Source organism: Triticum aestivum, chromosome 5B (genome assembly GCF_018294505.1).
Source record: "Triticum aestivum cultivar Chinese Spring chromosome 5B, IWGSC CS RefSeq v2.1, whole genome shotgun sequence".
Classification (NCBI taxonomy): domain Eukaryota; kingdom Viridiplantae; phylum Streptophyta; class Magnoliopsida; order Poales; family Poaceae; genus Triticum; species Triticum aestivum.
Genome location: NC_057807.1, coordinates 507,259,993 through 507,273,432, shown reverse-complemented (window position 1 = coordinate 507,273,432; position 13,440 = coordinate 507,259,993). Strand labels below are relative to the sequence as shown.

Below are 13,440 nucleotides of genomic sequence, written 5' to 3'. Positions count from 1 at the left end.
TTCATGAAACTTTTCATACTCTTCAGACATGTCTGTCTTGCCCTCCACTCCCAAGATGTCCCTTTTTCCTGAAAGAACTATGTGGCGCTTTGGCTCATTGTATGATGTATTCGCTTCCTTATCTTTTCTTTTCCTCGGTCTGGTAGACATGTCCTTCACATAGATAACCTGTGCCACATCATTGGCTAGGACGAACGGTTCGTCAGTGTACCCAAGATTTTTCAGATACACTGTGGTCATTCCGTACTGTGGGTCTACCTGTACCCCGCCTCCTGACAGATTGACCCACTTGCACTTAAACAAAGGGACCTTAAAATCTACTCCGTAGTCAAGTTCCCATATGTCTGCTATGTAACCATAATATATGTCATTTCCATTGTCGGTTGCTGCATCGAAGCGGACACCGCTGTTTTGGTTGGTGCTCTTTTCATCTTGGTCAATCGTGTAAAATGTATTCCCGTTTATCTCGTATCCTTTCCAAATCATTACAGTCGAAGATGGTCCCCTGGACAACAAGTACAGCTCATCACAAACAGTGTTGTCACCTCTGAGACGTGTTTCCAACCAACTGCTGAAAGTCCTGATGTGTTCCCATGTAATCCAGTCATCGCACTACTCCGGGTGTTTGGAGCGCAGACTGTTCTTGTGTTCATCGACATACGGGGAGGTTATACATAATGAACTTCCGCTTCATGCACATCCAAGGAGGAAGGTTATACATACATAGAGTCACGGGCCAGGTGCTATGATTGCTGCTCTGCTCCCCGAAAGGATTAATGCCATCCGCGCTTAAAGCAAACCATACGTTCCTTGGGTCCTTTGCAAACTCATCCCAGTACTTTCTCTCAATTTTTCTCCACTGCGACCCGTCAACGGGTGCTCTCAACTTCCCGTCTTTCTTACGGTCCTCACTGTGCCATCGCATCAACTTGGCATGCTCTCCGTTTCTGAACAGACGTTTCAACCGTGGTATTATAGGAGCATACCACATCACCTTCGCAGCAACCCTCTTCCTGGGAGGCTCGCCGTCAACATCACCAGGGTCATCTCGTCTGATCTTATATCGCAATGCACCGCATACCGGGCATGCGTTCAGATCCTTGTAGGCACCGCGGTAGACGATGCAGTCATTAGGGCATGCATGTATCTTCTCAACCTCCAATCCTAGAGGGCATACGACCTTCTTTGCTGCGTATGTACTGTCGGGCAATTCGTTATCCTTTGGAAGCTTCTTCTTCATTATTTTTAGTAGCTTCTCAAATCCTTTATCAGGCACAGCATTCTCTGCCTTTCACTGCAGCAATTCGAGTACGGTACCGAGCTTTGTGTTGCCATCTTCGCAATTGGGGTACAACCCCTTTTTGTGATCCTCTAACATGCGATCGAACTTCAGCTTCTCCTTTTGACTTTCGCATTGTGTCCTTGCATCGACAATGACCCGGCGGAGATCATCATCATCGGGCACATCGTCTGGTTCCTCTTGATCTTCAGCAGCTTCGCCCGTTGCAGCACCATCGTGCACATCGTCTGGTGCATCTTGATGTTCAGTAGCATCACCGTATTCAGGGGGCACATAGTTGTCATCGTACTCTTCTTCCTCGCCGTCTTCCATCATAACCCCTATTTCTCCGTGCCTCGTCCAAACATTATAGTGTGGCATGAAACCCTTGTAAAGCAGGTGGGTGTGAAGGATTTTCCGGTCAGAGTAAGACTTCATATTCCCACATATAGGGCATGGACAACACATAAAACCATTCTGCTTGTTTGCCTCAGCCACTTCGAGAAAATCATGCACGCCCTTAATGTACTCGGAGGTGTGTCTGTCACCGTACATCCATTGCCGGTTCATCTGCGTGCATTATATATAATTAAGTGTGTCAAAAATCATTACAGAACATCATGAATAGATAATTAAGTGACCAAATTAATAGAAGTTCATCATCACATAAAAACCAAAGTAGATACATAGTTCTCATCTAACAACATAAAGCTCTGCAGAACATCTAAATTAATTAAACCATACATTGAAACTATGTAAAACATTTCAATGCGAAAACAAATGCGATCATAATCGCAACCAAGGTAACAACTGATCCAACGACATAATGATACCAAGCCTCGGTATGAATGGCATATTTTCTAATCTTTCTCATCTTCAAGCGCATTGCATCCATCTTGATCTTGTGATCATCGACGACATCCGCAACATGCAACTCCAATATCATCTTCTCCTCCTTAAGTTTTTTTATTTTTTTCCTTCAAGAAATTGTTTTCTTCTTCAACTAAGTTTAACCTCTCGACAATAGGGTCGGTTGGAATTTCCGGTTCAACAACCTCCTAGATAAATAAAATCTATGTCACATTGGTCGGCATAATTTTCATAAACAATAAATGAACCAATAGTTAAGATAATATATACCACATCCGAATCATAGACAGGACGAGGGCCGACGGGGGCGGATACCAAAACCATCGGCGCACTATATAAGATGCAATAATAAAAGTAAGAAAATAATACAAGTATCTATCAAAACAAACAAGTAATAATATTTTTCCTTTCAGAAAGAAGATAAGAACAAGAGGCTCACCACGGTGGTGCCGGCGATGAGATCGGCGCGGGTGATCGACGGCGGTGAAGACGGGGACGGGGCGTGACGGACCGCTAAACCTAGATAAATATTGAGGAAAATGGAGCTTGGCGGTCGAGCTTGGAGAGGAGAAACCTTAAGTAGTGTGGCTCGGGCATTCCATCGAACACCTTGTGTGCATAGGAGGTGAGCTAGAGCACCACCAAGCCCTCTCCCCCTCGGCCAGAAAAAACAGAGCAGTGTGCTCTGCTCTTGCGCGAGGGGCTATATATAGGCACCACTATTGGACCCGGTTGGTGGCATGAACCGGGACTAAAGATAACCCTTTTGGTCCCGTTTCATGCCACCAACCGGAACCAATAGTGGTGGGCCAGGAGCCAGGACCATTGGTCCCGGTTCGTCCCACCAACCGGAACCAAAAGGTCCGGACGAACCGGGACCAATGGCCCACGTGGCCCGGCCGGCCCCCTGGGCTCACGAACCGGGGCAAATAGCTCCATTGGTCCCGGTTCTGGATTGAACCGGGACTAATGGGCTAAACTGGCCTGGACAAAAGCCCTGTTTTCTACTAGTGTACGTTTGTCCGCGTGGCCGGGCCGGCCGAGAAAGGCAAGTCCCAAGTAGCACCCGCCCGGCTCCGCCTGCCCAAACGGGACGCGCTACGGATGATCGAGACCCTTAATAATTCGCAACAGTCCTCTTGCTACCAGAACACAGTCCCTTTTGTAATCAAGGAGGCTTTAGGTACGTGTGATGTGAAGCCGCTTGGGCTGGACCGATCGGCGCAGCATGCATGTTGGTCACTGCAGTGCAGCCCGAGCCCGAGCCCGAGCCCGAGGAGGACCACACAAGGTTACGTACTCCGCACAGCAATGGTACCTGCATTACAGCACACCGCCCTCGGTCGCTGTTGCTTCCGTTCCGCCGGGCGGACGGCGAGTCGGGCCAACCACGACGTGGATCGGTTCCGGTCGCGTCACGCGTTATCTCCACATCCACATGCCCCCTCTCGCTCTCGCTCCATCTCCACCAATCCGAAATGAATCTAGGCGGCGAGTATAGTACTGTAGTAAAGCTAAGCGCCGCGCGACAGCGACGTCGATCCCGTTGGTAAAACTACGCGCACACTGACTCCCGGTCCCGGATGGAGCTCGTAAACGGGGAAGGAAACGCGTCGACTACTACTAATGGAGGCCACCCAGCACCAATCAACCAGTACTGCTCCATGCATGATTTGATACCACACACGGCGGGCGGGGCGGGCGGGGCTGTGCGTGGTGGAGCCGGACCCGCCGCCGGCGTCCACGTCCTCGGGATCCTCCTGACCCTGCCCGCCCGTCGCCAGTCTCTGCGCCAAAGCGTCCGAGTTTCAGCGCGTTTCCATGCACGGCCATGCCACGGGCCAAGAATTGACCGATGCGGAGCACTGTAGCCGACGTGAGTGGAGGCAGGGCAGGGCAGGGATGGATCGATCGAGGGCGCCGCGCGAGACCACGACCACGTACGACGACGACCGCGATCACGATGGAGTGAAGCCCCGGAAACGGGCCACGTTGGGCGCGGAAAGCTGTCCGCATCTGCATGCGACACGGCAGCTTCGAAAGAAAAAGGCGCGCGCGCGGCTGGGCTGGCTCCCGTGTTTTCCGGCGCCCTTGACCGGCCGGCCCCCGCGCGCCGCCGACCGCCGTCCGTGCGCGATCCGACGGTGGCGCCGGTGTTGTGGAACCAACCAAGCAACAAATTGCGGTGCAACTGTGCGAGTGAAAGACCCTCAGCCGGTGCAACTTTACAAGGCCGAATTGAATATTGCATTGACTAGTGCCTGTGTGAGTAGCGGACATGCATGGCATGGCATGGCGTGGCGTGGAGGCAGCTGGATTCCGGAGCACGCCAATGATACGGGCGCGGCGCGGCAGGGCAGCGGCAGGCAAACATTTACTCGTGGTACATTCCATCCGCCGGGGCCGCGCGCCATGCTTATTCTATTGCGCCACTGTTGTGCTGTGCCCCCGCCCTGCCCTTTTCCCTCGCAACATCAGCTGCAGCAGCCGCCCGCCGCGTTGCCGTGTTGGGTGCCTGCCTACCCCCCCTCACTCCCTCCCTCGGCTGTGCCTGTGCTTGTGCTTGTGCTGCAAACTCCAAACTTGTTTAGAGAGAGAAGGGAGCAGGCAGGGCAATAAATGGCAGCTTTGGTGCGCGCAGGCACCATGGCGGCGTAGCAGGCCCTCTCTGTCGCCTCACCGTCTTAACTCGCACGCGACCCCCCATCCCCACCCGTTGCCACGCGGACTTTTACTCCTCCTCATCTCCACCTCCTCCTCCCCCTCCTCGATCCCTCCTCTCCTCTTCTCTTCTCATCGACGAGGCCAGCTGCCTGACATACCACCCCATAGGCAGGAAGATAGAGCGTACTCCTACACAAGCTAGCGCATGGCCCGGTCGGCGACTGTACAGTGAAATAGAGGGAGATCGGCACCGTGGCCTATGGATTTGGGCGCATGGCGGGCTTCCCTCTAGGAACCGGAGGAAGCGGCCGCGACAGCTCCGCGTCGCCGACCGGCGTGCACCCGTCCGACGCATCCACCTTCCTCTACGCCACGCGCGGAGGCGGCTTCCAGCTATGGGGCCAGCCGCAGGACCAGCAGCAGCTCACGCACCCCTTCTACGCCCCCAACCTCATCCGCTTCGCCACCGATGACATCCCCGCTGGCGCCGCGCAGTCGCTCGCCGGCGCGGCATCCTCCTCCTCGTCTCGCGGCGCGCGCGCTGCCGCCCTGGCCGGTACCGGCGGCGGCACCAGCTGCCAGGACTGCGGCAACCAGGCCAAGAAGGACTGCCAGCACCAGCGCTGCCGCACCTGCTGCAAGTCCCGGGGCTTCGCCTGCTCCACCCACGTCAAGTCCACCTGGGTTCCCGCCTCCAAGCGCCGCGAGCGCCAGCAGCAGCTCACCGCGCTCGCCGCCTCCGCCGCCGCGACCACGGGCGGAGCTGGCCCCTCACGCGACCTCACCAAGCGACCCCGCGCTCGCCTCGCCGCCACCACGCCCACCACCTCCTCAGGTACGTACTATAGACCACGTACGTGGTGCAAAACCTACACCTTCCATGCCTCCATGCTCCCGGATCTGACGCTAAAACCTGTGCTTTTTGTGTGTGCGTGTGTAGGGGATCAGCAGATGGTGACGGTGGCGGAGAGGTTCCCGCGGGAGGTGAGCTCGGAGGCGGTGTTCCGATGCGTGCGTCTCGGGCCGGTGGACCAGGCCGAGGCGGAGCTCGCGTACCAGACCACCGTCAGCATCGGCGGCCACGTGTTCAAGGGAATCCTCCACGACGTCGGCCCCAGCAACGCCCACGCCCAGCTGCAAGCTGCCGCAGGAGGCAGCGGCGGCGGAGGCGGCGACTACCAGTTCCGCCTGACCGGCGACGTGTCCCCGCCGAGCACGGGCGCGGAAGCGGGCGACGCAGGCGGCGGCAACAACCACAACATCGTCGTGTCATCGGCTGTGGTGATGGATCCGTACCCGACGCCCGGGCTCTACGGCTCGTTCCCGGCCACCACGCCCTTCTTCCACGGCCACCCCTACCAGAGACAGTGACGACGCACGGACGCACGTCGACGGCGCCTCCCGCTGTAACACCGTGCCTCCACCCAACCCCTGGTTTCTTCGATCTGTCAATTGATGCATAAATTGATGCTCCTTCCTTCTCTAGAGCCTAGCTATAGCTTAGCTTAATGAGGCACCGTAATTTAGACCTTTCCAGCTCTTCTTGGGAGCATCTGAGGCGATCAGTCAGTGACATACCCTGTCAGAGCAAATGATTAGAAATCTGACAGTTAGGATCCCGGGAACTAAGCGTGATTTCTTGCACTGCTCTAGCTTGTTTTTTTCTTTCCGGATCTTCAATTGACAGTGTTCTTAACAATCTTTGATTTTCCTGGTACTTCTTTCATCAGAGCAATAATATATGATGCTAAGGCTTCTTTAAATTTACTTTTACCACGACGTACTACGTAGCTTCTATTTATCTCTCTTGCACAAGGTGCGACCACTCGGCTTTACTACTCGTTTTCCCTTTGCTCTTCAAAAGCTGCGCCCTAGAAACCTAGTCGACTTTACTTGGTAGCTCGTGGATCCAAGATACTATGTCGCGTCCTTCGCCATAAGTTAATGGTGTGGTTCTGTTAGTTTTGTGGCTAGTATGATTTAGGAGTGAGCTATTGTATGCTCATGGGAGAGAGGAATGCAAGAAAGTTTGAGACCAAATGATCAGCTGATTCGGAGCTGACCGATCAAGCCATGCGACGATCCCTTTGCTTGATTTCGGTGTTTGTTTCATGTTTCCGAGCTTAGCAGGTATGAGGCGGAATCATTGATTGGTGGTGCATTCAACTCGTTTTGGTTTTCGTCATCTATGGTTGAACTTGTTGATTTGTTTCTCCAGCACCTTAGATTGCAATTGCATTGGGTACCCAGTTCAGTTTTTTTAATAAAATTTTATAAGAGTCATCTCACAAGAAATGATGAAGTTCTTTACCAAAATAATTATATCCATTAGTGCTAGCAATCGTACCATTGCAGTTCATTTCAATCTCTAAGTCTGCTTGTGAAATGCTACGATTTAAGTACAGTAGTAGTATTAACAAATTATGTTATTTTATCTGTATATTTATTTTTTAAGAAATATAATTCGAGTTTGCAAATGAGAAAATTCATGTGTCTGCATGGCTCTTAGCAATAATGGTAGTGGGGTACATAAGCCGGCAGTTTTGATATTGAAGTTAATCATTCAGGTTACAATTTGAAATTCTACACAGCAGGCTAAATGAATTTGATGCTGGGTCGTGTAAACTTCGAAAATTGCACATTCGTAGTAAGCCTTTAACTTCTTAATACCTTAATTCTCTTTGAAGCATAACATGTTTTTTCCTCATAAATAATATTACTATTCTAATGCATGGAGATTCCTTTGTATATCTTGCCTTTCAACTTGGTCGATTTCATTATCTCAAAAGAGAACTTGCTCTATTTCAAAGGATGCAACATGTGTATATTACGCTGAATGCATTTGCCTTATGTTAGTGTCAAATAAACTAATAGTAGTAGATTGGCCAAAATTATTGACACCTGGGATCTTTTTGGGTTTAAAGCTGCACACTAACTTAATTACATTGTTTTGATATTACATTCATCCTGTTTTTTTCTTCGTAATAACGAGTTCATGTGAATAAAAGTTCATGAATGGAAATGCTGATTGTTAAATTCAATGTGACCACTATATTTGAATACTAATATCGGGCTGTTTAACTCGTGTCTTTGTGTTGTTTGTTTGTTCTTAGTGGTCACTCCCTCTCGCATTGTGTATTTCCGGGATATATAGTGTGATATGCTGAAATAACATAGTTATTGTGTTGTGTAAGTAACTATTGGTTAATCATATGCGTGCATGGCAAATGATTTATGTCAATCCTCTACCTATGGAAATACCTTCATAGAAACAGTGGCTTCTAATGTTAGTGTTGCGTTAGGAAATGCACCACAATAAGGTTAGTTTCTAAGATATATATGTTTGTATGTTTCTGTTTTAAAACGTAGTCGTGGTTAGCATTTGACAGTTATAAAAATGGATTTCTGTTTATGTATGTTTTGACAGTTCTTCTCCACATCCAGTTAAACAGCACCATACCAATCTTATAACACACATAAGCGGAAAGTTTAGTTTTTTCTTTTCTGCTGGTGATGTGTACTTTTTCTAAGCAACCATTGAGAAATGGGGGTGTATGATATTTGCACCATCACAATTTTGATCTACTGGGATAAGCAGCCTGGATATATTTTTTGCTTTATGGTATTTTATACTATCTAATATCCTGAAGAGAACATCAATGTTGTTCTATGTCTTTCTAATACTCCTTCCAATCTAAAATGCAGTGCATAATAGATTGTTCGTAAGTCAAACATGTCTATGTTTGACCAAGTTTATTGAAGAAAATATGTATATCAAGAATCCAAAAATAGTATCATTGGATTCATCATGAAGCGTATTTATACATTTTATTTATCTAGTATTTCATATGTCATAGTCTGTTCGATAAACTTTGTCAAATGTAGACATGTTTGACTTTTAAAAACAAAATATGCACTACATTGATTATGCAAGGGACGGGGTAAGATAATAGAAGAAACTGCATGTTTCTCTGTTTTTATTTGCTTGTGCGTATTCAAGTCAACGAACTTGGGTTCGTTAATTTTTACTGCAGTAGTTACTCAAACTTGCAACTATTGGGCCCCATGCACGAAAGAAATATGGATATTCATCAACTAACAATAACATTCATTAACAAGGAACTGGGCACTCTTAACGATTTCCTTATTTGAACCATGGATGGGGAATGTGGAAGAGACAATGTGGCAACTTTATAGATGCTTGCATCTCCACTCCACTCACTATTGTTTCTTTGCTGTACACTCCAATGATCTCATTGTGATCCTTGTGGAACGTGGAAGCTAGCCAGTAGTGCCAATGGGCATCTCATATATACTGCTCGCGTAATCCATATCTTACTTTGAGAAAATCCCCCTATTAATTAACAAACCAAATGATCTCTCTTCGCGCTAGGGGCATCTCTTAGTCTTATTCATTCCTCTGTCTCTATTGGAACTTTTTTCTGGGAATAGATTCGAGCTTCGCTTCTCATTCCGAATTGTCTGATGATGATTTACTTCAGGAATAGACAGCCGAACTTCATCTAGATCTCGATGACGAACCAGTAGTGTTAGACATACTAGGATGTTGGCTGCCAGGAATAGCTAGTTAGTAGAGGACACTGAAACACGCGTGCACTTGGTGTAATCTATAGAGTCAATATACAAGATGGGCCTCTGTCTACATCTGAGAGGTGTCCCTGAAGCAATAGTAACATCATACCCAAAATCTCATGGAACTGTTTCCACAGACGGCAACCATGACATGACAGTTTGTTGGTCATTTTGTTCCCTTTTCTATTCGTAAGGTGGCCTTTTCGGTCTTTTGTTGCCTATCAGGACTTTGGTAATAATTTTGTGGATTTGTATGCATCTTCGGTTGTTTTCCTATTTTTTAAAGAACTCTACCAAAATTTCTACCTGATGTAAGCTTATGTGTTTGCATAAAATGGTTAAGTCTATGTGACGTATGCTAGGGCAACTTAATATGAATTGGCAGTGAGTTTTCATGCCTAGGTAATTTTCTTGTAGGAATTTATGCAACATCCTGCAATCCTTTTTGTCCCAACTTGCCTTGAAACTTTGCAAAAAGGAAAACTAAAGATTATGATGATTGCTGGTAATGGCCGCAGGCACTTCTTAGGGGCCTGAAAGAGAGCTCTGGGACAAAGTGAGCAGTGCGAGTGAGAAGACAAAAGCGCAGGGTTCTACCTGTCTGCTGGCACGCGCTTTTTATTCGCTCTAGTCTCTCGAGGAAAGGATGAAAAATTCTTGCAAATGATTACCTCCATTGTTTGATACTGCATGGCCATGGCCATAGGAAAGCATGGGAGACATGAAAGATTCTAAAGCAACAACATTGTACTGCCTCTCATCTTCCTTCTTCAATTCCCTTCGGCTTGGCCATAGCAGTAGTACTGAGAAGGTAGCAACTAGTAGTAATGGTGTATCCTTTTGTTTCTTTCTCCGCAACCATATGCGAGTTATGCGTGGTGGCGAAGAACAGCTAGCTAGCTTAGTACTAGTAACTAGTAGTAACTAGTAACACCATAGGCTCAGAGCCATCACATTCTTCCAAAATGGAAAATCATTGCCAAGACATGGAGGGATAGCACATGAAAACCAGTGTACCATGCCCCCCTTTTCTGCCCTAAGCCATAGTGTTCCACTGCTCTCTCTCTCTCTCACTCTCTCTCTCTCTCTCTCTCTCTCTCTCTCTCTCTCTCTCTCTCTTAATGTTCTTGCTCTCATGATCGGTGAGAAAAAAAGGAAAACCGAATGGAGAGAGAAAGAAGTTGTCATGGAGAAGGTGGTGCAGGCTAAGGACGAGTAGGGCTCTTCATGGGGAATCCTTAGGGCGCTGTTTAGAGTGGGGGAGACGAGAGAGGAGAGGGGGAGAGGAGGAGAGGCATGGTCCCATGGAGTACGTGCATTGAGGGTTGTTGGTGAGAAGCCGGCCGGGGGTCACGTGACCCTCACTCACACACTCCCTGCAGAGCGCCGATCTATAAAGAAACCGTTAGGCTCCAGTTAACACATGCAATTTGCAGTACCGTCGGCTGCTTTTTCAGTGCTCATCAGAGAGCCTCAGACCAGGGGCGCGTCTGTGTGCAGTGTGCCGTAGCACCGCCATTTATGTACGCTAGCTAAGACTTTGTACTTGCATGTTTAAATGTTTACTTAACAACAGCGGCAGAGATCGGCTTCAGACTTTCAGCAGAGAAAACCTGAACTTGACTAATTGCGAGATAACTAGAGCATCTTCCATAGAAACTGATTACTAAACTTTATTTGATCGACCGTATATATCTTTCGTTGCGCGAACGCCTACTAAGTAGGGTCCGTATTGTTTTCCTGAAAAGAATGATAATCTCCGACCTCCACATCAACGGATGCATTCACAACCATATATTGCCAAATGTTAGTTATCTATATCTACGTCAATATAAAAAAACAAAGGGGCAGATCCAACTAATCTCGGACATCATACCATATGCATCGAACGACCTAGATTGCTCCAATAGTGAGTGCTCAACATGTTTCGCATGCAATCAATATCATACCAAATATTAATGTTAACACTAATGACATACTGATTAACACGCAATTAACATTCTACATTTCCTAGATGAAAGATCGAGGATGTCGCCTAGAGGGGGGGGGGGGGGGGTTGAATAGGCGCTTTAAAATAGTTACGGTTTAGGCTTGAACAAATGCGGAATAAACCTAACGGTTAATTTGTCAAGCACAAAACCTAAAACACTAGGCTCACCTATGTGCACCAACAACTTATGCTAAGCAAGATAAGCAACTATGTGATAGCAAGATATATGACAAAGAACAATATGGCTGTCACAAAATAAAGTGCATAAGTAAAGGGCTCGGGAAAGAGATAACCGAGGCACGCGGAGACGACGATGTATCCCGAAGTTCACACCCTTGCAGATGCTAATCTCCGTTTGAAGCGGTGTGGAGGCACAATGCTCCCCAAGAAGCCACTAGGGCCACCGTAATCTCCTCACGCCCTTGCACAATGCAAGATGTCGTGATTCCACTAAGGGACCCTTGAGGGCGGTCACCGAACCCGTACAAATGGCGACCCTTGGGGGCGGTCACCGAATCCGTACACTTTGGCAACCCTTGGGGGCGGTCACCGGTACCCGTCAAATTGCTCGGGGCGATCTCCACAACCTAATTGGAGACCCCGACGCTTGCCCGGAGCTTTACACCACAATGATTGAGCTCCGAACACCACCAACCGCCTAGGGTGCCCAAGCACCCAAGAGGAACAAGTTCAAGGGCACCAAGCACCCAAGAGTAATAAGCTTCTCAACTTGTAACTTCCACGTATCACGTGGAGAACTCAAACCGATGCACCAAATGCAATGGCAAGGGCACACGGAGTGCCCAAGTCCTTCTCTCCCAAATCCCACCAAAGCAACCAATGCTAGGGAGGAAAATGAGAGGAAGAACGGAAGAAGAACACGAAGAACTCCAAAGATCTAGATCCAAGGGATTCCCCTCACTTAGAGGAGAAAGTGATTGGTGGAAACATGGATCTAGATCTCCTCTCTCTTTTCCCTCAAGAACTAGCAAGAATCATAGAAGGGATTGAGAGTTAGCAAGCTCGAAGAAGGTCAACAATGGGGGAAGAACACGAGCTCAAAAAGATTAGTCTCAATGGGGAAGAAGGCCCCCTTTTAAAGGTGGGGAGAAATCCAACCGTTATCCCCTCACTCAGCCCGCACGACGCGGTACTACCGCACGGAGCTGCGGTACTACTGCGGTTGGCTGCGGTACTACCGCTGCAGGTTGCGGTACTACCGCATGTGCTGCACTGGCCAGATGAAGGCCTGTTGCACAGGGCAACGAGCGGAAGAATCACCAGAGCGGTACTACCGTGCGCCCCTACGGTACTACCGTAAGGCAGGAAACACTAGGCGCAGAGAAAGCACGGAAGTAAAAAATTACTTCCGTACCTACCTTCGCAGAGGGAGGACCTGCGAAAAAATCCGGCACGGTACTACCGCACACGAAGAGCGGTACTACCGCGTAGGGCGCGGGTGTAAAAAATTACGTCCGCCCCTACTTCCGCTCATGCTGCTAAGCCTGGCCAGAGCCCACGGTACTACCGCGCCTGCGGCACGGTACTACCGCGTAGGGCGCGGATGTAAAAAATTACATCCGCCCTACTACCGCACGAGTAGCTGCGCCTGGCCTGAGGCCACGGTACTACCGCTCCCACAGAGCGGTACTACCGTGAGCACCTGCAGTACTACCGCAGGGGACTGCGGTACTACCGCAAGGGCCTGCGGTACTACCGCTCCGGAGAGCAGTACTACCGCATGCCCCAGATCAGCAACACTAGGAGTCCTTCATTTTGCAGAGAAGACAATGGAGGAAAACAGTAAAACCAGAACTGCCATAACTTCTGCAAATGAGCTCCGAATTGAGCAAACTCAAGCTTGTTGGATAGAGGAAGATGAGTAGCATCAAAACAGAGGAGTGAAACCTCCAACAGAGAAGAACCGGCATACCCTCCAACATTGAAAACATCATAGAAGACGCATGTGAACTCCGTTTTTGATGAACTCGAGCTTGTCATAAAATTGACCATAAGCTCCAAAACTCGCAAGGAGAAGAACCAA

The 13,440-nt window shown here is 48.7% G+C and overlaps 1 protein-coding gene across 1 annotated transcript; it reads left to right on the top strand.

Moving 5' to 3' along the window:
* Positions 1-4,754: 4,754 nt before the first annotated feature.
* LOC123112815 (protein SHI RELATED SEQUENCE 1) lies at positions 4,755-6,580 on the top strand. The gene is made up of 2 exons (XM_044533914.1): positions 4,755-5,648; positions 5,754-6,580. Exons 1-2 carry the CDS (start codon positions 5,087-5,089, stop codon positions 6,182-6,184), a joined length of 993 nt encoding a protein of 330 aa, XP_044389849.1. The 5' UTR covers positions 4,755-5,086; the 3' UTR covers positions 6,185-6,580.
* Positions 6,581-13,440: the final 6,860 nt, after the last annotated feature.